The sequence below is a fragment of the Camellia sinensis genome, chromosome 4 (assembly GCF_055761805.1).
Source record: "Camellia sinensis isolate YWXY chromosome 4, ASM5576180v1, whole genome shotgun sequence".
Taxonomy (NCBI): Eukaryota; Viridiplantae; Streptophyta; class Magnoliopsida; order Ericales; family Theaceae; genus Camellia; species Camellia sinensis.
Genome location: NC_138964.1, coordinates 54,685,723 through 54,713,611, shown reverse-complemented (window position 1 = coordinate 54,713,611; position 27,889 = coordinate 54,685,723). Strand labels below are relative to the sequence as shown.

At 35.8% G+C, this 27,889-nt stretch overlaps 2 protein-coding genes, 1 long non-coding RNA gene and 2 pseudogenes across 4 annotated transcripts; 2 read left to right on the top strand and 3 right to left on the bottom strand.

Annotated features, from left to right (window-relative positions):
- Window positions 1–1,013: 1,013 nt before the first annotated feature.
- On the top strand, window positions 1,014–2,573 carry LOC114263821 (BTB/POZ domain-containing protein At2g24240 pseudogene; annotated as a pseudogene).
- A 5,013-nt stretch (window positions 2,574–7,586) lies between these two features.
- LOC145824647 (uncharacterized) lies at window positions 7,587–11,757 on the bottom strand. Its single transcript, XR_014366494.1, has 3 exons — window positions 11,199–11,757; window positions 7,978–8,057; window positions 7,587–7,874 (listed from the first exon to the last, which is right to left on the bottom strand). It is a non-coding gene; the product is annotated as an uncharacterized LOC145824647 (long non-coding RNA).
- A 5,920-nt stretch (window positions 11,758–17,677) lies between these two features.
- Window positions 17,678–19,383, bottom strand: LOC114281554 (BTB/POZ domain-containing protein At2g24240 pseudogene; annotated as a pseudogene). The gene has a single exon (XR_014366493.1). The product of XR_014366493.1 is annotated as a BTB/POZ domain-containing protein At2g24240 pseudogene (transcript).
- A 388-nt stretch (window positions 19,384–19,771) lies between these two features.
- LOC145824646 (uncharacterized) lies at window positions 19,772–22,535 on the top strand. Its single transcript, XM_082924926.1, has 2 exons — window positions 19,772–21,271; window positions 21,371–22,535. Exons 1-2 carry the CDS (start codon window positions 20,176–20,178, stop codon window positions 22,414–22,416), a joined length of 2,142 nt encoding a protein of 713 aa, XP_082781052.1. The 5' UTR covers window positions 19,772–20,175; the 3' UTR covers window positions 22,417–22,535.
- A 541-nt stretch (window positions 22,536–23,076) lies between these two features.
- Window positions 23,077–27,044, bottom strand: LOC145823768 (uncharacterized). Its single transcript, XM_082923285.1, has 8 exons — window positions 25,970–27,044; window positions 25,744–25,872; window positions 24,910–25,472; window positions 24,120–24,832; window positions 23,898–24,026; window positions 23,574–23,792; window positions 23,355–23,476; window positions 23,077–23,266 (listed from the first exon to the last, which is right to left on the bottom strand). Exons 3-8 carry the CDS (start codon window positions 25,307–25,309, stop codon window positions 23,077–23,079), a joined length of 1,773 nt encoding a protein of 590 aa, XP_082779411.1. The 5' UTR covers window positions 25,310–25,472; window positions 25,744–25,872; window positions 25,970–27,044.
- Between the last annotated feature and the right edge of the window lie 845 nt (window positions 27,045–27,889).

Below are 27,889 nucleotides of genomic sequence, written 5' to 3'. Positions count from 1 at the left end.
CATGTTGGTTGCTTCTTCATTGCTCGGACCAGCTTCGTAACCATGATCAGGTTCTGCCCGACTTTCATTCATCAAACGAATGTCATCTGCTTCATTTGGAATGTCATAATCATCACCTTCCCTTTCAACTTCCGCTGGGGCCATACTGCACATGACATTACTACAAATAATTACTTGATGACCGAAAATTGTTAACACAAACACAAACATGACATTTTCACACGGTTTAGCTGTTTGTGCAAACACAAACACTCGCTTGAGAAAGAGAAAGAGAAAGGTTAGCTGCCAATGGAGGGGTTTCCGTTGGAGCGAAGCGTAGAGCGGTTGAAGTTAGGATGGGGGTTTAGTTGAGGGAAAATAGCTGAAGTGAACGGGCCAGAGAGACAGAGAGGGAGACAGCTCCATACCTCATATCTAGTTCGAGAGAAGGGCTTCACTTCAGCAATGGAACCAACACAACCTTGTAGTTACGTTGTTGTTGGAAATCGCCCGTTATACTGTTCCCTACAGAGCTTCGTCAATGGAACGAACCCAACAGGAGCTTCTCCCTGTTAATGGAAATCAACAGTTACACTGACTCAACCTTACACAGAGAGGAGAACAGAGAGAGATAGAGACGAAATACAGAGAGTGAGTGGGATACAATCATGCAAATACAAGCATTAACCGGTTGCCCCGGTTTTAACTTTTTCATGATTAAACAATTCAATGGTCTTGATCAATTATTGTAATCTAACGGCTAACAATTGGGTTGCATATGGTGTGCAACCTTAAGGGGGTTGCACACTTAAGCAGGACCCGTCAATGTATAGTATGGGGTAATGATCCCTCAATAATTGTGAAGGCTTTTGGTGGGAAACTGTATAAGGAAACACAGATGAAGGGTTTGAAGGGAAGCCAAGTGTTGAAGCTTGATACAAAAATTTGAAAGGACAAACTAAAATATAAATTTAATGCCGAGCCTGTTTTCAAATTCCCATATGGGTCTGCCCAATTTTTTTCTTGTTTCAACAATGGCAATTCACAATAACATACTAGTAAAATTCAACGTTGGTGGCAAAATATTCAAAACCACCATCTCCACCCTTGCCAACGCCAGCCATAATTCTTTCTTCGGGAAAATGTTTGACAAGAATTGGAACCTCCAACATCCCTGATGATGATGATGGTAATTACTTCATCAATCGAAACCCAGATTGTTTCGCAGTACTCCTTGACCTCCTCAGAACAGGGGAGCTCTATATCCCCTCCAATATCCCTGAAAAACTCATCACAGAGAAGCCCTGCTCTACGGCCTCCTCGACAACGTCCGCTTTGCCAAATGCGGCCAATTTGATGGCAGCAGACTCCAATTTTCACACTCCGTAATGGGCCAAGCACCTAGCGATGGCACTGCCATCTGCGGCAGCCCTGACAGTGGCTGCTATGTAGTGCATGATAGTGTGGTAAACGTTTATGATTGGATGCTCAAAGAACACCCACCAATCAATCTCGATTACCAGAGAGTTTATGACATTGGTTGGGTCGATTCAGAGACCATCGTTGTCAGCGCTGGCGGTGGTGGGATGGGTCTGTTCAGTGCAGCAACAGGGGAGCTCCGGCACAGGTTTCAGGTCACTAATGAGGATCATCAAGTGAAGAGCTACACTGCTGGTGCTTTAAGTTTTAACTCAGACTACAAGATTTTTTCTAGTTGTAAAGGTGAGAACAACAAAGAGTATGGGATTGGTGTTTGGGATCAATTAACTGGCAAGCAGATTGAATTTTACTATGACCAATATGGGTGGTCACTTGGTGAAGCAAACAGGCTCCAATGGTTACATGGTACCAATTGTTTGATGGTTGCTACTCTGTCACCTAGGAAGCAGAGCTCCTCTTTCATTAATTTGTAGGATTTTAGAGTTAAAAACATGATCGAGCTCTGGTCTCATTGGCCGAACAATGAAGACGATGAAGATGATAATCTAACAACCCAGTGGCAGTTTAGAGATGCCATAGCTATGGAGGAGACTAATTCTACATGCCTAGTGAATGAATGTGGGGATTTTGGGTTCTTGGATTTGAGGAGTATTGACATGAGTGTGAGGTGGTGCTTAAACAACTCCACAGTGAAGTTCAAGATGAAGGAACCATGTTACCCAAAATTGGCATTTCATAATGGGCAGCTCTTCTTGTCTATGAATCATAGTGTTTCTGTGTATTGTGGTCCAGATTGGGTACTGACATCCAGGCTTGGCAGAAGCAATGGAGGTTCAATCTGTGATTTTTCGATTGGTGGTGATAGGCTTTTTGCTCTTCACTATGAGAAGAATGTGTTTGATATATGGGAGACGCCACAGAAGCCAATCCGCTAGTTGTTTGCTTAGGCTTTGTTTGGGAAGCGATGCTTTTAGTTTTCTCGCTATAATATGAGGTGAAAAAATTGAAATGTTTAGGAATGATTTTTGATTTTTTACCAAAATAGAATGGGAAGGAACATTTAAGTAGGTTCTCAAACATACCTTAGTGGTGTTAGTTTGGAATTGGGTGTCTTTCATTTTGATCTAACTGGTTTTTCAGTTTGTTTTTTAAAATTTGTAGAAGATGACGTTGCATATGATGCTTACAGCAGGTTAAAAGGTGTTTTTGTGTAGAATTATTTGTATGGCTTTTTTTTTTTTTTTTGACACATTTGTGTGTTTAAATATTAAATACGATGCATAATTAATATAAAGAAATTCTCAAAAAAAAAAAGAAGCCCTACAAACACGAATCAGGCTCAACATGTTGAAAGGGCAATCTGGTTGATGGCGGGGCGGGGCGGGGTGGGGCGGAGGCAAGTTAATTTTATAATTTAAAAATTAAAATATTAATAAAAATGATAGATAATATAATATGTTATGGATAGTGATTTATAAATAATAACACGTAATATGTAAGATGAAAAATAAATGAGTAAAATTGAATACTAGGTAAAATATTTTAAGTTATAATTTTATCATTTTATAAAAAAATTAAGTAATATATATAGGGAAAAGTACAACAAAATCTCAGGATTTCGCGTGTTTTTCAATTTAAACCAGAGGATTTCAATTGTAACAATTAAAACCCTAACGTTACTTCTGTGTCACAATTTAGCCCATTCTCCATCTATCTCCGTCTCATTGAACTAATGGAAATCTGGACAAAATTTCAGATTCAAATCCACATGTGATTGAACTAATGGAAATCTGGACAAAATTTCATATTCAAATCCACATGTTCAAACCTTTGTATCTTCCTCGTCAAAACTCTGTTGCACCTCATTTTCGCGTCGTTGGACCCCACATACACCTTATTCCACCTCTTTTTGCTTGTCGAAGCTCTAAAAATTGGTCAAAAATAAGATTCTCTCCCTTCTTTTTCCGATTCAAACCCACATGTTTAAATCCTTGTATCTCTCTCGTCGTAACTTCGTTTTGCCTCATTTTTGCATCGTTGGATTCATCTCATAGCCTAGTTTTCATTCCATCCCTCATATTCCTTGTTCCATCTCTTTTTGCATGCCATCGGAGCTCCGAAATTTGGCCACAAAAAAAAGGAGAAAATTCTTATTTTTGGCCAATTTTTGAAGTTAAGGCGACATGTAAAAAGAGGTGAAACAAGGCGTATAAGGTGTGGAATGAAAACTAGGCCATGAGGTGAATCCAATGACTTGAAGATGAGGTAAAACGGAGTTACGATGAGGGAGATACAAGGGCATATAAACATGTAGGTTTGAATCTGGAACAAAAAAAAAAAAAGAAAGAAGAAAAATCTTACTTTTGACTAATTTTCAGAGTTTCAACGAGAAGCAAAAAAAGATGGAACAAGGCAGATGAGGGTGGAATAAAAACTAGGCCATAAGGTGAATCTAACGACGCAAAAATGAGGCAAAACGGAGTTACGACGAGGGAGATACAAGGGCTTGAACATGTGAGCTTGAATCTTAAAAAAAAAGAGAAAAATCTTTTTTTTGGCCAACTTTTGGAGCTCCGACGACATGCAAAAAGAGGTGGAACAAGTGGAATGAAAACTAGGCTATGAGGTGAATCCAACAACACAAAAATGAGACGAAATAGAGTTATGATGAGGGAGATACAAGGGCTTGAACATGTAAGTTAATCTGAAAATTTTGCCCAAATTTTCGTTAGTTCAATCAAACGGAGATGGACAGAGGGGCTAAATTGTGACACGGAAGTAACATCAATGGGGTTTAAATTGAATAACACGCGAAATTCTAGGTTTTTTTTCTTCTTTTTTTTCTTTTTGGTAATTTGCCTATATATGTTATATACATATTAACAGTGGCGAAGGAAAGTGTGAACCAGGGGGGTCATGTGGCCCCCTTAGATTTCGGGCTTCTTTTTTTTTTCAAATATAAAGAAAATATTTTAAATAAAAAAAATTACAAAAATATTATTAGAGTGAAATGTCAATGACATTTTAAAAATTATGAGAACAATAATGGTTATTTTGATTGAAAATTAAGAGACTATTATAAACCATATTATCTATGAAAATTTTATAAATTTTTTTGAATGTAACGGTGATGTCATTATTATTGACATACAAGTATAAGTAATCTCACTATAAAGATATAAAATTTATTACATTGTTAGTTACATTTGACATGTGAAGTTCACTATCTATGTGTTTATTTACTATTAATTGATGATATCACATACTAATGATGACGTGATATTACCATTATATTGAATTTTTAATCAAATTTTGTATAAAAAAATAATTTATTATTATATAATTTATTTTAAGACTTATATCTATATTTTTTAATATTATCCATGATACACTAGTTATAAATAAGATTATTTTTTTGATGTTTCTCGAAATCAATCGTAAAAACTTGTGTAAAATATTTTTGTAAAAATTTTCGATATTGTAATTAATAAGTGTCCTCTCTAATTTGATTTTCTAGCTTCGCCACTGCATATAAATATATTTATTTAGTAAATATAAACAAGGAAAGGGTGGGTTAGAACAAGGTGGGGAAGCAAAACTTGTCCCCTGCCCTACTTCTTCATTGGGGCAAGGCAGGCTAGAGATGTGGGGGTGGGGGAAATAGCCATTCTTGCATGGAATAAGACCTATATGCAAGTGGGAGAAATTCGAACCAATTTTCCTCAAATAAATTACTAAGTTGCTTTTGTATTCAATTAGTTAGCATGTACCAAATTGTTTTTAAATTTGAAGAAAAAAAGTAGTTATGTTATCAGTTGTTTCAAATTGGTTGTACTATAGTGACCTTTTGTGTTACATTGGGAAAGGTGGATCTGCAATTTTGTTGAGATAGTTCACAATGGGATTGAATGTGGGGTGACATGCTACAGCTTACAGCAGAGGCCTATGATGTATTGAAATTAATTGGCAAACTCTCTAATGAGGAAACTTATAAGCTTATTGATTAAGACAACTGTAGATGTGTTTTCAATTTCAGTTAATGGATGATAAGGGAGATAGGGTATTTGGTGGACAAGGTTTTGGACAAAAATGGCATGATGGGTAAAAATGGACAGTTTAGTAAGCTTTTATTCAAGAAAAATCAATTGGTAGTGTACTTTTTTTTTGGGAAAAATTACAAATGAGTCAGAAAATTTTAAAATAAAAATGGCATGATGGGTAAATGGACAATTTTATTCTAGTTGATGTCGATTTGGAGGGAAAATAGAGGCTAAGATTTCTAGTTAAATATTTTTCAAGATATTAAAATCAAACGAATGATGTTGGATTGCTAAATAAGTAGGTTAAGCAAAATTGATAATAGTTACAGAAACAGAGTGAAACTAAAATATTGAACATGATTAAAACAAACGAAAATAATTATCAACATCCGGGTGAAGAATTCATTGAATCACACTAAAGAGAGCAAACTGTTGCATTTTAAACGAAACTCAAATATAGTGCCAAAATAATAGGTGTAATTTTTCAATAAACCTAAAGTATCATGTGGCATTGTCCACGTGGCACTCCTAACCAATGATATTACGGAAACCTAACGAATGAGACAATGTTGGCCTACCGTGTCATGTAGAACACCTTAAGAAAAGAGAAGAGAGAGAAGCAGAGGAAAACGAAAAACAAGGCTACATCCTTAACAAAACCATATTACAAACCCAAACTTAACTACTCAAAAATTATCTATAATTATTATTTTGTGGTTCAGATTTATTTTACACATAGACACTATGGGTGGATATGTCTGGGTTCCCAGACTTTTCCAAACAAAAACTGACACAATCTAATACTCAATATCAATAATTCAAAGTTAACGATTACGATGCAAAGACCTAATATTTATAGGCTAGAAACACTAATTCATAGTGGGAAACTAAATCATAAAATTATTTTGTAATTAGAATCCCTAAAGTAAGAAACTAAGCATACTGAAATTCTAATCAAACTATAAATTAAAATAAATAAATAAAATTATAGAATTTCTATACATATTCATGAAAGTTCTGTATCTCCTTGATTAGGTAGTTAGGAGACAAAGAATGACCCATCCTAGCGTGTATTAGAATTCCTCATTTATTGGGAGCATGACGTTGATAATGTCACACTGTGATACACTATCTAGTTGCAATCAATGTTAAATATAGTGTGCCAAAATAATATCTTCATTGATTTTTAAAAATGAAGTGAATATAAAGCTTATATTCTCTTTCCCACAAGTTGATTTGGCTAAAATTCAATCTTGATCCTTTTCCTAAGTCAATTTCATTCCTCAACAAAAAATTTTGTTTCTAATTCATATAAATAAAAAAGACTCGTTCACTTTAATTATTAGCGAACCAAATCAAATCTTGAATGTTGAAACTGAGAGTTTGTTTCTATAACAAACTTTTAATTGCTCATTTGTTGTTTTCCTTCATTTAGTTCTTTGTTCTTTCCATCATTTTTAGAGAGAAGTTTTGGAACATGTCCAAACACTACAAAAAAATTGACTTTTTGCGACGGTAAAATACCGTCGCTAATACTCCTAATGCCGTCGCTAATACTTTTTGCGACGGTAAAATGACTTTTGCGACGGCAAGAGGGGGGTCGCAACTGCAGGGGTTGCAAAAGAGTTTTTGCGACGGTAAGTGCCGTCGCTAATGTTTTGCGACGGCATTTTTTACCTTTTTGCGACGGCACCGTGCAGTCGCTAATAACGTTTGAAATTTCTTGACTTTTTTGGGCCGACCTTATTTTACCGTCGCTAAAAATGTTATTTGAGACGACAAAAAATACCGTCGCTAATAGTCTTTTTCTTTAAAAAAAACACTGTTTTTGCGACGGTGTGGTGCCGTCGCAAAAAGTATAAAAAATATGAAATTTTCTATTTTTTGCGACAGTATAATGCCGTCGCAAAAAATATTAAAAAATAATAAAATTTTTATTTTAAATAATAAAATTTCTATTTTTTGCAACAGTATAATGTCGTCGCAAAAACTAAAACCTATAACAAAATTAATAAAAATATTAAAAATTTCTATTTTTTCCGACGGTGGTGCCGTCTCTCACTCTCTAAGAGCTGATTATTTACATTCCATTCACAAAAACATCATAACAGAAAATAAAAATAAAAATTGATCAAACCATCAAATTCAATATTTTACAAAGAATAATTAAACTGTACATGTTCATAAAAGCATATTTAAATTATAAAATTCACCCAAATCCTAAAAAAAATAAAATAATAAAATAAAATCTAAAATTCACCAATCAGCACATTGGATATTTAAATGCTCTTACAAAAAATAAAAAAATAAAAAATTTCCAACAAGATCTCAATTTTGAGCCTATTTCAAAAATCAAGCTGCAAATTCCTACTTCTAGAATCAGATCTTCCCCTCGGCAAAATTTATCCTTTTGACCTACAAATAAATAGATAACAGTTGCAAATTATAATCTTTTGGAGAAACCAACCATTTAAACACCAGTAATGAAGACAATGAAAACTGTGGAAAGAACACTTACGTTGTCATCAGGAACAACTGCATATCTCTCAGAGTAAACTTTAATCGGGTCTACTGGTTTTTCTGTGACATCACTATCTCCTGAACATCACAAAGAACAAACCAAAGTTAACACCAATATTTCACTATCACATCATCATCAATTATTATCATTCAATTATAGATTAAGGTATACTTAGTTTCATGTATCATTCAGCTCCAAGGCACTAAACTAACAATGTGATCTCATCAAATATATGCTATATGTTGTAAATTCATGCATGAGCAACGATTATATAAATTTTGCACATGAAAGGAAAAATAATAATACAATCACCTAGGTTTGCCTAGGGTCTTGGGTGCTCTACTGAATTTTCTACAATATCCCCCACCAACATTGGGGCTTTGCACTCCAGCAAAATCCGTAGGTAAGGCTACACATACACCTAGACCCGATCCATACCACAGAGCATCATTGACGATCCTTGCATAAAGAAAGATTTAATACCTTGCACATTGCCTATTAGTCTGTTGGCCTAGAGAGATAGAGCACATTGGTGGATCTTCATATAATAAGAAGGTAAAGACTGATTATAACATGGGAAAAATCAGCTCATTTAAGAACCTAAACTTAAAACTTCCTTACCTTCAATAAATCTCATGGCACAACCAGTAAATGATGTATATGCACATATTTATAGGTAACAAAACTTAGTGATTCAATCACCTAGAAAGCCAAAAGTGGACTACAGGGAAAAGGAAATAAATAATAAAAACTTCACTATTTAAAGAGTAAAGAATTAACCAGAATTAATATATATATATATATATATATATATTGGGGCAAATTCGACATTAAAACCGTGCACACTGACCAAGCCAGCCAAATTTTCAGACTACCCTAAAAATTATGAAATATCAAAAGTAACTGAAACAAAAGTATCCTTTTCATGAATAACACCACTAATAACTTTGAGCCATACACATGAGTATGAATTACGTACGATTCATGCAAAGCTTCATTACCTATGATTCATGCAAATCTTCATATGATAATAAGATCCATAGAATTTTTAATTTTTTTATAAAATTTTTAGGGACAAAAATAAACATGATGTTGATGCTGTCTTTAGGCCATGTTCACAAGTCCAAACCGAGTAGCAGCATACATCATCAATCATTAGGTAGCGTCAAAATAACTATATAATATTGTTTATGTAATGTTTTGAGCAAATAAAGAGCCGCAAAATAAGTTAGGCGAGTAGTTCGTTATTTCTCACCAATTTAATAAAAATGAATAAACATTGTACTATCCCGTAAAATTTTTCACTATGCTTATGTTTGGAAAAAGTAAAGGACAATAGAAAAATATATATTTTATTTCCATTTGTCTCACTTTTTTCATAATCTAAACACAATTTACGTGATTAATTAAAAACATCAATTTACGTTATTTCTCACACTTTACTACTTTAACAAAGTGTGACATATTGCTAAATAATTTATGTGAGTGCTTCAATTCAAAGATTGTGCACGCAATAGGTCAACCAATATTGATCATGTTGGAAAGGATTAGGGTGTATTTGATGGAGAGGATGAGGAGTAAAAGAGAATTGGCTAAAAAGTGGTATGATGATATGGGTTCTAAATTTCACAAAATCATAGAAGGATAAGAATTAAGCTAACAAATATATTGCTTCTTTAGCTGGAAATAGGATTTTCAAAGTTTAGGGAATGGCTGGGGATAAATTTGTTGTTGACTTGGATGCTAAGACTTGTTTCATGCAGGAGATGGGATTTAACAGGTATCCCATGTCCACATGCAATCTGTGTCATGTGGTGTTGCTATGAGGAACCCCGAAAAGTATGTCCATGACTGCCATAGAAAGGATGCCTATTTGAGGGCATATAACCATATAACTTATCCAATGAATGGACAAGAGTTGTGGGTGAAAACAGGGAATAAACCAATACTGCTTCCTGTATACTCTAAGATGCCTGGAAGGCCAAGGAAGATGAGGATAAGGGAACCAGATGAGCTGCCTAAGAGTCCCACCAAGCTAAGGAAGTATCAAACTTCAGTGAAATGTAGACAATGTGGGGAAGTTGGGCACAACATGAGAACTTGTAAGGGCGAGTTGCAACAAGGGAAGGTAGCACCATGGTACTTAATTGTTTCAATTCAATTTATGTACTTATTGTTTCAATTCAATTCAATTTACATCTGCAAATTATGTATTTTACATAATCAGCAAACCAATAACCAACAATGGAAAAGGGGAAAGGCCACACAGCAGCAGTACCAATAGAGCCAACACAGCTCTGTCACTACCTAGCCACCATCACCACAGCTCAGAACACCAGCAACTAAATGTGTAAAGGGTCCAATTGCAGCATCAAATGCCAGGCCAATAGCTCAAGGTGTAAAGGGTCCAAATGCAACAGGTGTTAGGGGTCCAGTTGCAGCAGGTTTTAGAGGTCCAACTCAAGGGTGTTAGGCCATCAGTTGATCTCTAATTGATGCTTTTATGACATGTAATGGATTGATGAATAGATCATAACAGTTAGTTCTTTTAGTTGTTTGTCTCCATGTCCATTAATTTAACTTTACATGCAACACATACATGGACTTCACATAGATCTTAACAGTAGGTTTGAGGAAGGTAGGTATTTCATTATTAATTTCAAATATATCAAATACATGGACATCACTTTAGCTCTAACATTTCATCCCTAGAATCAGTTTTGTCTCCATGTCCATTGCTAAATAACAGAACAAAAACCAAAGAACAAACAAATGTGAATACAATGGATAGCAAAACCAATAAATATTTCAGTGACGCATGGCGCTAATTTCAGGGAAAATAAATATTTGATTATTTATCATGTGAATACAATGGATAGCAAAACCAATAATTCAATAACAATGGAGCCTAATAAATGAGCAACATAACAAAATTCAATTTCGATATTTTAATACACACAATCTGCTTTCCTTCCTTCCCTCTTTCCCTTCCTCATCCTTACCTAGCAAGAACTCCCCCAAATAGAAAAAACTTTTTTTTAAAAAAAAAAATTCACCAAAAAAAAAAAAAAAGACTACAAACAACAATCAAGCAATTTCAAACAGATTTCAAGCAATATCAAACAAATTTCAAGCAATCTCAACTAATCTCAAGCAATTTAATGCAAATTTGAAGCATTTCTCCATCATCAGAAAGACAATTTCAGAAAAATAAATACCTAGATTTCAATCAGACGATTTCAGCAATCTCAAGCTTCGTCTTGTTCACGTGCTAGCTTCATCTTAGGGTTTGTGTGTGGGGTTTCGGACCTCTGTCGAACCAGTATCATACTCTAGGGTGGTCTAGTGAGAGCAAATCATCAAGCAAGAATGGGCCGGCCAGTCACCAGCGAATCGACATAGCAAGACGTGGTCGACTTAGATTCAGTCATGTGGTGAATCTATGGAATCCAGACCTGAAAATGCCATTGTCGACCATCGCGAAGTTCAGAGGAGGAATATAAAACCCGTCGTCGTCGGTGGGGTCGAAGTCGTCGAGGCTCGGCGGCGAGAGCTTCGTGAGAGGGTTGAGTTGTGGTGGTTCTACGACGGCGACTTCGATGGTTTTGCACATATCGCCGCCGCCGCCTTGGAGGAGAGGAAGGCGAAACCCTAGATGGAGAGAGAGAGAGAGCGAGCAGGAGGAGAGGGACGGCTCTGTTGTGTTTGGGTTGTGTTTGTGTTTGTTCTCAAACAAAACCCTACACAAGCCCACAAATGTTATAGTTAATCAATTTTTTATTAAAATAAAAAATTATTAAAATAATTTTTATAGTTGATAATTTTTTTTTTTCATTTGGTAAAGTTAAAAATTTATTTGTTTTATATTTATTTTATATTTATTTTAATGAATAAAAAATAATTATTATTTTTTTATTTGGTAAAAATATGAATAATATTTTCCATTAAAATAAAGTTAATTTTTGTGGTCAATGAAAAAGAGAGAAGATAGATGAGAGAAGAGATAAATGAATGAGAGACAGAGAGAGAGAGAGAGAGTCAAATAGACAGAGAGAGAGAAGAGTGATGAATAAGAGAGAGAAAGAAAAGAGAGAGAAGAAGATGAAAAAATGGGTGAAAAGATATAGACAAAGTGAGAGACAGAGAGAGAGAAGGAGCTCGATAAATAGAGAAGATGAGAGTAATAAAGTGAGTAAGGCGAACATAGTGGGGGAGAGATAGACAAATAGACAAGTAGACAGAGAGAGAGAGAAAGAGAAGAGTGATGAGTGAGAGAGAGACAGTGAAAGAGAGAGATAGACAGAAAAAGAGATAGGGAGAGAGATGGAGAGAGGGAGAGATAGAAAAAAAGAGAGAAACAAGATATGAACGAGAGATAGACAAAAAAAAGAGAGAAATAGAGCGAAAAGAGATGAGCGAGAGAGAGAGACACAGAAAAAGAGAGAGACATAGAGAGAAGAGAAATGAGCGACAGAGAGAGAAGATTTTTTTTTTTTGCAACGGAAGAATTGTTAAAAAAATTATTTTTTATTAAAATAATTTTTTTTTTATAGTTGATGAATTTTGTTTTTTTTTACATTTAGTAAGGTTGAGACGGTAAGAGAAAGAGAAGAGAGAAAGGAAGATGAAAAAATGGATGAAAAGATATAGACAAAGAGAGAAAGAGCGAAAAGAGATAAATGAGAAAGAGACAGAGAGAGATGAGCGAGAGAGATAAAGAGAAGAGAGATGAGTGACAGAGATAGAGAGAGAAGACAGATGAGAGAGATATGAGCGAGAGACAACGAGAGAAAGAGAGAGACAGAGACAGACAGACAGACAAACAGAGAAGAGTGATGAGTTAGAGAGAGAGAGAGAGACAAACAGAGAAAAAGATAGAGAGTGGGAGACAGAAAAAGAGACAGAGAGAGAAAAGAGATGAACGAGAGAGATAGAGAGAAGAGAGATGAACGAAAGAGACAGAGAGAGAAAAGAGATGAGAGAAAAGATAGATAAATCGAGGAGAAGCTCGATAAATAGAGAATATGAGATGGAGAGAGTGAGCAAGACGAATATAATGAGGGAGAAATACACAAATAGACAAGCATACAGAGAGAGATGAGTGATGAGTGAGAGAGAGACAGAGAGAGAGAGATAAACAGAAAAAGAGACAGAGAGAGAGAGAGAGAATGAGAGATAGAAAAAGAGAGAGAAACAAGAGATGAGCGAAAGATAGACAAAAAGAGAGAAATAGAGCGAAAAGAGATGAGCGAGAGAGAGACACAGAAAAAGAGAGATGGGCGAAAGAGATAGAGAGAGATATAAATAAGAGAGAGAGAGAAAAAAAAATAAATGAGAGAGATAGAGAGAAGAAAGATGAGCGAGAGAGATAAAGAGAGAAGACATAAGAGATAGAGAGAAGAAAGATATGCGAGAGACACAGAGAGAAAATGAGAGAGATACACAGACAGACAGAGAAAGAAGAGTGATGAGTGAAAGAGATAAAGAGAACAGAGAGAGATAAATACAGAGAGACAGGAAGATGAAAAAATGAATGAAAAGAGATGTTATATTAAAAGAGTAAGACGACATCGTTTTTTTTATTTTTTTTTGTGACAGAAAAATACCATTGAATTTATTCAAACTATTTTGTGACTGTATATATATGAAGCTGTCTCAAAACCACAATCACTATGTTAGGTTAGAGTTTTCCAAAAACTCTTTTGAGAAAATTATACTTTCTTGTTTTCCGTGTTATATTATTTTTACTGAATTTTTTTAATATTTAATTTTTTTAATTTTTAGACACACCTAACATAAATACACCTAAAAAGTAAAAAAATCTTTTAAAAATTCACTAAATACCAAAAATACAAAAGAAATACAATAATTCAATACATTTTTTTTTTATATTTGTATGTATTTATTAACTTTTAAAAATATTTTTTCATAATTTTTTTTTTTTAGATACATTTAAGTAAAGTGCATCTAAAAAAAATATTTAAAAATTTAAAAATATTCACTTAAAAAAAAACCACAAAACAGAGTATTTGCGACGGTAAAAAATGCCGTCTCAAAAACCAGAGTATTTGCGACGGTAAAAAATACCGTCTCAAAAAACAGAGTATTTGCGACGGTAGAAAAATACCGTCTCAAAAAACAGAGTATTTGCGACGGTCGAAAAATACCGTCGCAAATACTCTCCTTTTTTGCGACGGTATTTTTCTACCGTCGCAAATACTCTGGTTTTTGAGACGGCATTTTTTACCGTCGCAAATACTCTGTTTTTTGAGACGGTATTTTTTACCGTCGCAAAAAGTCACTTTTTGCGACGGCAAGTGTACCGTCGCAAATAGTTCCGTCTTTTAAGCCCCATTTTCTTGTAGTGAAATTAAATTACAAAAGATACTTCCGTCTCATGTACATGCTAGTTTGGAAACGCAAAGCTGATCAGTATTTAGTTTTTGAGGCTTTCTAAGGTCCTTTTTTTCTGCTTAAAATTTGTTTTAAGTGTTTGAGATTGATGATATGAAAGCATGGAAGTCTTTTTTAATATCTGCCACTTCTTACGCTGTGTTTAGTTGAGAGATTTAGGAAGGAATTTGAAAAAGGAAAAGGAAAAGGTAGTAATGAAATGTGAGTAAAAATATACCTACATTTCATCTAGTTTCACAAATCTCTTCCCTTTCTCTTTCTAAATCCCTTCCAAAATCTCCCAACCAAACACAGCGTTATTGTCCTGGGGCTTTCCATGATCTCCAAAGCCCCATGGTTTCTACTACCTCTAGCTTGGGCATGGACGGGGACTGCAATTGTCATAGCATTGCTTTCCATGAGTGATATGTCCTGCTGTATAGAATCAAACTCCTGTTTTTTTTTTTTATTCTTTCTTTTTTTTTATATTATTTTTTCATTGTTAAGTTCTTTGTTATAGGCCATGATTGTGCACACAAATCATTCTCGAAAATGTGGATGAAAGCAGGGTTTAATCAAGAAGTCATAGTAGCTAAGCAAAGGTGTTGGTTGTTATTCTCTTTCCCCAAAATAATTGTGTTTGGAACCATACATTTACTTGCACATCAATGTGTACAATGCACAGTCCATGTTCACATTTATGCATGTATCCTTTATTCATCTTCACTTCTACATTCTGTAACTTCAGATTTGTATCCCTTATCATTCTATGTTATTTGAAGATACAGCTTGGCACCTTGTTTGGACCGAGGAGTTTGATTCATCTCCAGTTTTACAAAAGGCCATTATATGTGGCTATGTCCCATTTCGGCCTTGGATGTTTATAGCTCACTGTTAAAACAAATGAATGAAACATTATGATATTACTAGAATTGCAACTTGTCTTTAATTCCTAGTGTATTATTACTGATTTTTTTAAGCAGTCCAATTTCATGATGTGTTTACATTAACATTACTAAGCATGTTAATAAGCTGACATGGCACTTCGATACAAAAACAAAGTTCAGGCCAAATGAAGTTAAGAGGATGAAGATAATCTTGGCTTGTGTTTTTGCATTCATCACCATTGGATTGCTGTTGATTGTATATCAGATGGGGATCATAGAATGGATCTAGTTCTGGATAATGCCATGGTTGGGTTTTCACTTTTGGGTGGGTAAAAATCTACTTGTCTATTTTGAATGCTTCTATATGCACTTGTGTCAATTTTAAATTCATCAAAAATTTTATTTGTTTGATATTTCAACACAAATGAATCTCTTGAATGAAAATATAGTGGTATGCCTGAATTGGTGCATGTTATGTTACATTTTCATTTCTTTATTTCGTGTTTGAACTTGCTCCTTTTATTTCTGTTAACATTAAAAAGCACATTCCATCCTTCAAATGAATCATTAAGCGCTCCCTCCTCCATGCACAAATGTGCACTTGCACAAAAAATAAATAATTACAATAATCGCAAATTATGATTACTTCATGGTGTATCTAGTTTTTCATCTCACCAACAGTATCTGAACGAGGCTACTTGGATTTTGCGTCTAATGAAGACCATATTGACGATATGCCATGCTTACAACAAGGAGCAAATTACATCGCCTTTCAATGAACTTGCCTTCGAGCAAAATTGCAATGCCTGATTATGCTTGATTCGTTGATGTGCCTCATGGTGTCTATTCATTCTTTCTTATCTGTTGTTCTCCTTTCTGGTTCAAATTAACTGCATGCTTCAAAAAAAAAAAAAAACAAAGCATTGTAGGAAGCTTCGTGTTGTGGTTCGGGCACAACTTCTGAATTTTGCATGTTGAGCGTGGATTATTCATTGGATTAACAAGACTTTCTTGCGACATTATCGGTATATGTTGGATTTTAATATTGTTTTCTGCAGAGATTGATCTTGTGTCAGAACTCTCAGCTTATGAATTTATGTATGTACAAAATGTAAGATACATTGTTTGGAACCATTTGCTGTGAGACAATGATTTCTCCTCCCAGAGTTATTTTATGATTAAAATATTCATGCTATTGACTTGTATATAGGTGCAATGCTAACGAATCTTTTAACTTGAACTAAGCCAATCATATTTTAGCATAATTTATAATCAACATTAATGACATAAAATTTTAAAAATTCACTAGAGTTGACTTCTTTTTCTATTGTTTAGTTGAAAAACTATTGGCCTTTGAGAGAGTCAATGCGAAATGAGTTTTATATTTCTCTGTGGGGCTCTAAATTGGGATTTGTTCCTTTTGTAGGAGTTCGAACATAATTTAGTTTGCTGCAGTTTGATGAATATTTCAAAGTTGCACAAGGATAGAGGGAGCCCTACTAGTTTTAAATTTTTATTTTTTATTTTTAGATATAATAAAAGAACAGCTTGGTCTAACAGTAAGGCTTGTCGTTAACGTCACTCATAACATGAGTTTGAGTCACAGAAACAACATAGTTTCTTCAAAATTAGAAATAACATTGTGTACATATCATCTTTCTCAAATCTCGCTATAGTATAAGTCTAGTGCACTAAGTAGTTTACGTAACGGTAAGACTTGAATTTGGACATCACACTTGATAAGATAGCACTTCGTCTATTAGGTCAAACCTTAGTGATGTGGTCAAACTCCAATCTGAGCATCACAGCTGATAAGGGAGCATTTTATCCACTAGGCCAACCCTAAGTGATAGTCCTCTTAGTTTAGTGTCATAAAAAATTAACAAAAGCAAAGGGACCCATGAATGAAGGATGACTGCTTGAATGGTAAAGACATTAAAAAGAAGGTAGTCATGATTTGTTGATGTGGTTGTGATCATATGCAGATTTGGTGCCCCCAAAATGCTCAAGAGACTAAAGATTCAATGTATATATGATGTTGCATATAGTTCACAAACTGACACATCAAACTGCAATGAAAGCAAAGCAAACCCTAACAACTTTTTTCCAAGTGAGCTACCTCAAAATCTGTTCACCACCCAAGCAGTTGAACTGCTCACATGAAAAGCGAAAAGCAAATATAACCCCCCCCTCTTTCTCTCTCTCTCTCTCTCTCTCTCTCTCTGGGAAATAAGAAGAGGAATCAACTTTGTAAAAGCTAGGGGTCAAAAGAAAATAAGGTCCAAAAGAGAACGAGAGTGCCTCGTACTTCACAAAACAAAACAAAGCAAAATAAAGAAGAAAAGTACATGACAATATATGCAACTATGCAAGTATATCCTTAACCTGTAAATGCATTTAGTGGAGGGAAACAAAGATTTCAAATTATGGTAGTTGAGCAATCAGTTTCATTACTTTGTCATTTACACAGCACATACCCTAAACTTCTAACCAATAAGCATCATCTCCAACTCCTTCTACAAATTTAAAGACAAAAAGGCTAGAAAAGCAATTAAGACCAAAAAAAAAAAAAAAAAACACACACACAATTAAGTGATCGACGCCGGCGGCGTCTCCCATATGTCAAACACATTCTCCTCACTATGAAGAGCAAAAAGCCTATCACCACCAATCGAAAAATCACAAATTGAACCACCATAACTTTGGCGAAGCCTCGATGTTAACATCCAATCTGGACCACAAAACACTGAAATACTATCATTCATAGACGAAAAAAGCTGCTCATCGTGCAATGCGAGTTTTGGGTAACATGGTTCCTCAGGCATCTTCCCTTTCATCAACCGGCTCCTTGAGCACCACCTCACACTCCCACCACTACTCCTCAAGTCCATGAACCCCAAATCCTCATACTCATTCACCACGCATATCGATCCGGTCTCCTCCATTGCTATGGCGTCTCGGACCCGGCTCTCGTCCGTTGCCGGAGCTCCGACGTCAGACCAAGACCAAACCATACTTTTATCCCTAAAATCCAACAGACTAATGTAATAATTGTCCTTCCTAGGAAACAGAGTTGCAACTAACAAACAGTTAGTGCCATGTAAAAATTGCAGCCTATCAGCCTCACCCAGTGACCACCCAATTGGCTCATAGTAAAAATCAATCTGTTTTCCAGTGATTTGGTCCCAAACACCAATCCCATACTCATTGCTCCTACCTTTACAACTACTAAAAATCTTGTAATCTGAGCTAAAACTCAAAGCACCAGCTGTGTAGCTTTTCACTTGATCATCATGAGTGACTTGAAATCTATGCCTGAGCTCCCCCGTTCCTGCACTAAACAGACCCATCCCGCCACCGCCACGGCCTAACCGCTCACACGCGGTGACCACAACAGTCTCCGATTCAATCCAACCGACATCATTAACTCTCTGGTAGTCAAGATTGATTGGGGGGTGCTCTTCTAGCATCCAATCATAGACATGTACCATACTGCCATGTACTACACAGCACCCACCATCCGGGCCGACCCGGATGGCGGTGCCGTCGCCAGGTGCTTGGCCCGTCACAGACTGCGAAAACCGAAGCCTGTTTCCATCGAATTGGCCCCATTTCGCCATCCGGACATGGTCGAGGAGGCCGTAAAACAGGGCTTCTCTGTGGAGGAGCTTTTCAGGGATGTTGGAGGGGATACAGAGCTCCCCTGTTCTGAGTAGGTCTAGGAGGACTGCAAAGCAATCCGGGTTTCGATCGATGAAGTATTCATCGAAATTGTGGGTTTGGAGGTTCCAATTCTCGTCGAACATTGCGCCGAAGAGGGAATTTCGGCCGGCATTGGCAAGTGTTGTTGCTGTGGTTTCGAAGATCTTGCCTCCAACATTGAATTTGACTGTGTCTTTTTGAATTCCCATGGCTCAATTGCCAACAAGTTAGGGAGATCAAGATGGGAATTTGAAGTTGGGAGGCTCAGAGAAACAGGAAGAGTCCACTTGTGGAGAAAATTATTTGTTTTTCCTGGAAAGTGTGGGAAAATAGTTGGGTTGTGAAAGGAGCTGAATTTAAAGAAATGGGTTTGAAAATTTGAAATTGAACCGGGAGACTTAAAGAAAGAAAGGGGTAATTAAAACAAGGGAAAATTACCATGTAGTCCTATGTAGGAGATCTATTTCCCTTCTAATCCCAATTTATTTTTAATAGTTTAATAGGTCCACAGTTTTTTTAGTTTTATACCCAGAGGTCCCGTTTTTTATTTTCGTATTTTTAAATGACTGTGTTACCCTTTGTTTTGAGATCTATATGTACGTGAGAAATCAAATTTTTACTTCGTTGAAAAAAAGGAAATCAAATCTTCGTCTCCGCGATCTCGATTTCTCTTCGTTGTGGCGATCTCATTGTGCTGTGTGGTCGATCTCATTGTGCTGTGAGGTGGATCTGGTTGTGCGATTTGAATCTCTGTGTACAGGCGATATCTTCGTACGTTGTCTCTCTCTCTCTCTCTCTCTCTCTGGTGATAGATATATGTATGTGTATGTATGTATCTGTCGATACATAGATATACATATATATGTATATATATATATATATATGTCTGTGTGTGTATGTGGTTTGTATTTTGTCGACATATATGTATGTATATATATATAAGCAAATTTGCGTGATATGTGGTTTGTGTTTGGCGAATTTTGTTTGTTTGATTTTGATTTTGTTGATTTTGTTTGTCGTATAGTGTAATGTGTTTTGAAGTTGTATTTTGGAATTGTGAATTCTGGTGTTTTGATATTGATATGTCGTAAGTGTATAATTTTGCAGTTTTGGAATTGTAAATTGTGTACTGTTGTTATTGATATGTTGTAACTGCATAATTTTGCAGTTTGGAATCTGTGAACAATTGTTTGTTGGTTTCTGATTTTGTAGTATGGAGCGGTGTTTCATGTTAATGTGCAAATACAGTAATTGTTGTGCTGCTATTAAGATTAGTGACGGATGTAGTTATGATGAAGTTGTTGAGAAAATATGTGCGAAGTTCAAGGAGTTGAGTGTTGGTAACTTTTGTTTGTTTTTCTCTGTTCCTGGATATTCTAATTGTATTGTTGAATGTGATGATGATTTGGGGAATATGCTGTCAATGGTAGGTGGTAGTGGTTGTCATGTTGTTGATGTTATTGTGGGGGATAAGAGAGTTGTGGAGGTTGATGATGGTAATTCTTGTAGGATTGATTCTGTAACTTGTGAGAGTTCTTTTGTGAATGATTGTGATGATGTTGGTGGTTTGTTGCGTAGTTTTTATCCAGAACCAGAGAGAGTTTTGTTGTCTGCTAGTTGGAAGGGGATTATACATAGTGTTGGTCAAGAATTTGAAGGCGGAGTGTCGGGGTTCCGCATTGCATTGGCTAAGTATGCGGTTCAGTGTGGTTTTGCAGTGAATTATTTGAAGAATGATGCAACAAGAGTAACCGCTGAATGTATGATGAAGTCGTCTACGGGTTGTAAATGGTTTGTGCATGGAAGGGTGTTGATGGATTCTGGTGTTTTTTTTATAATGAAGTTGGATAATGTGCATACTTGTGGGGTTGTTGCTCGTAGATCTTGTAGCAAAATGGTTGGTTCTAGACTTGTGTCTGATATTGTGCAAAATGATATTAGTGATAATCCGTTGACTCGTCCTATTGAAGTTAAAAAAAAGTTGAAGAAGCAATATGGTATAGATGTTTCTTATCGGGTTGTATGGTTAGGAGTTGATAAGGCAAGAGGTGGGTTGTTTGGTGATTTTGCAACTTCTTTTGACCAGCTTCGATGGTACCTTGAGACGGCTATGAGAACGAATCCGGGAAGTGTGTTTGAATTAGATGTGGATGAAAGTAGTGGGTGTTTTCGGAGGTTGTTTGTGGCATTTCATGGATGTTTGTATGGCTTTCAATTTTGTCGTCCGTTGTTGTTTGTTGATGGTACATTTTTGAAGGGGCGTTACAAGGGGCATTTGCTTGCAGCAACATCAAAGGATGGTAATCAAGGTATGTATTTATTTGCAGTTAGTATTGGTTTAGTTTGTCAGTGTGTTATTGTATTGTGAGTCTGCTAATTTTTGCAGTTTCATGTGGGTTTGTTTGCAGGTTTGTTTCCTTTGGCTTTTGCGATTGTTGACGCTGAAAATCAAGATAATTGGATGTGGTTCTTAAGTCAGTTGTTGAAGGCTGTTGGTTCAGGCCGGAGATTGACTTTTGTGTCGGACCGTCAACATGGATTGCTAGACGCTCTTTCAGTGGTTTTCCCCAATGCACATCATGCTTATTGCTTGAATCATTTGAAGAGAAATTTGATTGACAAATTGGTGGGACTTCGTACTAACTATAAGCTGTGTTTGATGAAAATATTAGTTAAATGTGCTTATGCGCCAACGGTTGCTTCTTTCCAACATTATATGGAGAAATTGAGGCGTATTGCTGGGAATGGTAGAGTTGATAGTATGTTGGATGGTTTGCAAAATGATAAGTGGGCCAATGCATTTTTTAGAGGGAAACGATATGGTGAGATGTCATCTAATGCTGCCGAGTCTTATAATAATTGGATTGGTGGGGCCTGTGAGTTGCCTATTACTTGTATGGTTGATATGATTAGGGTTCAAATCATGACTCAATTGTCGGATAGAAGAGCTGAATCTAGAAGATGGACTACGAAATTGTGTCCAGTTATGGAAAAGAAGTTGGTGGACTCTTTGGAGCTAGCTAAGTCTTGGGATGTGATTGTTGCGAGTGATACTGTGCTTGAGGTTCATTCTTCTATTTCTTTTTATGTTGATATTGGTAGACAAACTTGTTCTTGCCATGAATGGCAATTGAATGGTTTTCCTTGTTGTCATGCTGTGCATGCTTTGCGTAGTAGTGGTAGAGATGTGTATGGTTTCATTGATCCTTTTTTTCATGTAGATTGTTTTAGAGAGTCATACAAGGAATCTGTTTATCCAGTGCCTTCAAGTGAGAGATTTGACTTTGATGGTGCCAGTAGTTCGGTTATCAAACCTCCTATAACGAAGAAGCAGCCCGGGCGGAACAAGAAGAAGAGGATACCTTCAAGGGGTGAGAATGTGAAGCAAATCAAGTGTGGGAGGTGCTTGAAATATGGGAATCACAATAAGAAGACGTGCAAGGCTGCTATTTGAGGCCGCAATCTATTCTTTTGGATTTGTATTTGAATTTGAGGAATTATGATAATAAAAAATGTGATACTTGGTATTATGGAAGTAATGAATAAAGTTGGTTGAATTGTTTTTTGTTTGTTGATGTGTTTTTTACTTATTGAAGTTGTTTTCTAATAGTCTGGTTTTGTTTTTTATTTTTATGGAATGCAGAGAAGGTTGTTGAAAATTTCTTATTGAAACAGTATAATATGGAAACGCAGTTCATATTTCATAGCGATAAAACTGTATAATTTTGCAGTTTTAAGAATTATTAGAAACAACCTGATGAAACCGCATAATTTTGCAGTTTTAAAAATTATTAGAAACAAGCTGATGAAACTGAAAAATTTTGCAGTTTGAAGAATTATTAGAATCAACCTTTACTGTATGAAAATATATGCAACCACAAACAGGTAGACAAACAATCAAAAGAAGAACCACAATAATAATAATAATAATAATAAGAGCAACAACAACATCAATCATTTTCACCATAACCATGATAACCAGAAAAAGATCATTCCCAAAAGTATATAAAGTACTTGTCACATGTTAAAAAAGAAAAATAAAAAAAAATAAAAAAAAGGTTCAAAGATATGTTCCCTTGAATATTTGTATTGTTAAGAAGTTTGTTCATTGTTTCTATGGTTTGGTATGTTTTGTCAACATTTGGTAGTGCTCGAGTTTCCAAGATCGGTTCTCATCATTGAGGAATTGATTGATGATTTGTGCTCGAAATTTGACCCACTCAGTTGGACGAAGTTTTTTCTGCACAGGTTGCCAGTTGAGATATTGGTTGATAACATTGCAGACGGCAATTGCACAATCATTCCTGCAATGTTTGAGATGAAGTTAATTAGTTAGGTGAAACTGCAAAAATTAGCATATTGGAAGATTAGTTTATGGATTTTGTATCTTACGAGTGTAGGGTTTGTTGTGGGCATTCCTCAATTGATGCAATTTCTGTCTCGCACTCTTGAGATGAAAACATGTTTCCCTGTTTGCTGAGTAATGCTTTATTCCATCTCAGTTGATGTTGTTGCTACAAAATAGTTAGTGGGTGTTTTTGTTAGTTATAGTGATGAGTTGAGATGTTTGTAAAGGGATGGAACTAAGTATGAAATTTTATTTTAACTTACAATTTGCTTTGCAATTTCAAAGTGCTTGTTATGGCAATGTTTTGCTGGTCTCAAAGAGTCATAGTGTCTCCATATTCCATCAGCATTGTCAAAGACCACAATTGTCCAATGGTTGTCGTGGTTGATTGGGAAATGGATATATCTGTTTTTCATTGCTTCTGGAAAATGGTTGTCCATCAGTTTTTCTCTCAGTGCTTGATCTTGGTTTTGTAGTGGAGTCTGTAAGTCATATATATGTTTGAAATATGTCATAAAACTATGTAGTAATACATGTTGATAAAGTAGAAAATTTTGCAGTTGTAAGGTATGTTAAGTTTTGCTTACATTGATGAGTGTTGAGAAAACGTAAGATCTTCCTGCGTATGGATTGCTTGCAAAGACTAGATCGTTTTTCTCAAATTCTTCAATGGTTGGTTGGAGTGCCAATTGCTTTTCTGAGAAGGCATCAATGACCTGAAACATGTTATATATGAGAATGTGTTAGGTTTGTGGAATAGGTTATTGAATATGTACAGAAACTGTAAAATTGTGCAGTTGGAGACCTACATTCCCATATAAGGGTTCCCTGTTGGTCAATCTGCATATATCTGAAAAGTATACGCAGTTTTCATCTTCGCTGCCAGACCAGACACAAGCAGTTGATTGTGTGTTGTTGATGAGTTGAATTTGGTCTTGGTCTTTTTTGGATAGGCTATGCCAAACCTTGTTTGTTTTGCGGCATGAAATGGTGAGTGGCTTGTTTGGGATTGATTCTTCCTGGAAATCATCATCACTTTCCAATACTTGAAGATTTGTCTTCTTTTGATTGGCATGCTCTTTTGGGTTTGTTTCAGCAGCAACTGGTTTCTCTTGGCCAATATGTTCTTGCATCTTTTCTTTCTGCTGTTGTTTTGCTTCATGAGCACCCTCTTTTTTGTTGTCATTCTTCTTCTGTTTTTCTTCATTGGTACCCTGTGTTGGTTTGGGTACATCAGCAGCAGTTTGTGTCTTGTTTGTTGCATCTTCTTTGGGTTTGGTCATTGGTTGGTATTCAAAATCTGGGTGATGTGCTTGTTTTCTTGATTTTTGTTTGATTCTCTTGACCATGGATCTTTGTTGGGGACTGCCAGTTTTTTTGGTGGACATTTCCTTCAATTGATCTTCTTTTTTATGCAATTCAGCCATGAATTTTTGTTCCATTTCTTGCATTTGTGCTCTCAGGGCTGATATGAGCTTGTCCTTGTCGTCCTCTTTGGTTGGTGTTTGTGGTTGGTCATGACCTATAAAAATGTTGGATTGTGTTTTGGTTAGTTTAATGAAATTTTGCAGTATGCTTTAGTATTAGACAATAGTTTACCTTGTGCATGAAGTATGTCAGATTTCTCTTGCAGTTCTTCTTGTTGGTTTGTCAGTTCTTGTTCATTGACTTCTTCGTGTTGGTTTGTTTGTTGTTCTTCTTGTTCTTGTTGTTGGTCTTCTTCTTGATCAAGGTGTTCTTCTTCTTCTTCTTCTTCTTCTTCTTCTTCTTCTTCTTCTTCTTCAGTTTCAGTTTCTTCTTCTTCTTCAGTTTCTTCTTCATCAGTTTTTTCTTCATCAGTCACTTGATTTTTTTCATCATCACTCTTTTCTTCTTGTTCATCACTTTGTGGTTCTTGTTGTGGTTTTTGCTTTCTTTTCTTTTTTTTTTTGTTGTGCTTCTTTTTCTGATTGTGATTCTGATTCTGAATGATGTTCTTCTTCGAGAAAGTCATCCTCATCACTGTCTAGAAGTGTTCTTTTTTTTATTGCTTTTGTTTTCTTTTTTTGCTTATTGTCCTTTTTGTGGTCTTGTTTCTTTGCTGAATAGTCTGTTGATGTGCTTTGATTGATATGCAATAACTGTATTTCTTGTTCAGTTGGGGTTAAAGCACTTTGGTTAACCTGCATTGGAACAATGTGGCATATATCAGTAATATTGTAAATTTGGTCAGTTTCATAAGATGAGTTGTACTGTGAGTAATGTGGGTTAAGTGTCGAAATATGTTTTTTGAAACTGAAAAATGTTACAGTTTCATAACATGAGTGATGTTAAAGAAGTGTGTGCTTTGAAACTGAAAATTTTCACAGTTTCATAATATCATTTGTACGACAATGAATATGAAAGGAGTGTTGAATAGATTTGTGCTAGGATAGTATAGAAGAGTTTGAATACCTTTTCAAAGTGAGCGAGGCTGATGTGTTTCCACTTGGAGTACATTTTGCCAAGGTTCCATTTCATAAACCTTGGGAAGCCTTCTTTGTTGGATGGTCGGAGGAGTTTACTGTGCTCACAGTACCAGTACTGTAAAAAAAAAAAAAAAAAGTTGAAATATGTTAGATAGTTAGAAATAGGTGAATGTCTGATATTTTTGTGGGAAGTAGTTGAGTAATGTGTTTACCAAGAGTAACATGACGCATCCAGTGACATGCCTTGGGTTGTTGTTTGCATTTGCCATTGAATTCATCAGTGTGTCTTTTATTGCCTCAACCCAATTGTACTTCTTGATGTTGTTGAGATTGTCAACATAGTTGAGGAAACTCCAACTGAGTGTATGGCCTGTTGTGGGCATGAGAAGTTTCAAGCACAAGTAAAGGGTGATTACCCTTGCAAGATCTTGACAATCATTGGTTGATTTTCCTTTTTTTGTTTGTTGAAACATTTTGGTCAAAGACTTGCCATCCAATCTCTTGACTGATTTGCATCTTCGTTTGTAAAATGGAAGCTCAAAATCCTTTGGTCTTGCATAGGATTTGGTGGTGATGCTGTCTTCTCCACAGTCGATACCAAAAATGAGCTTGACATCACTGGTTCTGAGTTTCATTTCCTTTTTGCCAAGTACAAATGATCTTTTTCTTTTGTTGTAGAGTGTTGTCATTTCTGCTACAATGGAATTGTAGCATCTGCACCAAGAGGCCTTCAGTTGTGTTGAGGAGAGAGCATTTATAAGGGGCCAAAAAGGGGTTTTTTGCAGCTCTGTCTGTTGGGCTTTTGTGAATTTGACCCCCTTCAACAGTTTGATTACCGTTCCGATGTTGGAACGATAATTAAATTGTTGGACTCTCTTTGCAGGGACTGCTGGTTTTTTTTCTTTTGATGCCTTGGTTGTTGTTTTGGGAGTTGATTGGCTTTCTTGGAGCTTTCTTTTTTTGGTTGGAGGAGCTTCTTGGTTTTTTGTTGGCTTTCTTTTGTTTGTTTTTGTTGTGGTTGGAGGTGTGGTTGGTGTTTGTTGGGTGGGTGGGGTCTGTGGTGTAGTTCTTGGGCTTTTTCTTGTAGGTGGTGTGGTTGTTTTGTGGGTTTTTTGGTGGGGTCTGTTGGATTTGGTTGTTTTTGGGTGTGGTGGTGGCATTTGAGTGGATACAGGAGAGGGACTTTCAAAAGGGGAGATGGTTAAATCCCTGATTGGATTTGTGGGCATACGGGTTTGTTTCTTCCAATATCTTCCAACAGCTATTTCTAAAAAAATGAAAGTGACAACAGGGTATGAGTAATATAGTGACAAAACTGTATAATTTTGAAGTTTTATATGCAGTTTAATATGAAGTTATATGTATTTTGTTGGTAAGAGTTACGAAACTGTATAATTTGACAGTTTGATTTGCACTTTATAATAAGTTAGCTATTTGTTTTGAGTAGTGGTTAAACTGTGTAATTTTGCAGTTTCATTTGCATTTTGAATAAATTTAGATATGTTGCTTGTATAGTGATGAAATGAAACACTATGATGTTGCAGTTTTTATAAGGAAACAGTATGAACAATAGGAACAGCCCATTGTATTTTGTAAAAAGCAACAATAACAACAAGAAGATTAAAAATTCAAAAATAAGAATAAGAGAAGCCAATATTGAACAACAAGAATAAGAATAAGGTGTTGAATGTGTAAAAACAGGGATTTATGTGCAAAAACAGTGTTTAGAATGTTGAAAAACAGGGGACTATATATATATTAAAAGAGGGTTTATACATTTGGAAGTATGTAAAATGTGTATATAAGAAATATTAAAGAATGATGTACAAATGTGAAAAATAATGAATAGGTGAAGAGAGATGTTACTTTTTTTCCCCATTTTTGTGAATCGGAAGTCAGGAACTATGAAATCTCTTCAGAGTGGTGATGGTTCTTCGTGTTGTTGAGAGTCGCCGATTGGAGAATATGAACGGCTTGGTGTTGTGTTGAAGTTGAACGGTTTGGTTTTGTGGTTAGGGTAGGGTTTCAGAGAGAATGGAGTCGAACGGAGGAGAGATGGAGGATTGAGAATGCGATTTCGAGCGGCGGAGATGTAACAGTGTACTGATCAGACTGAGATGATTGTGGGTGAT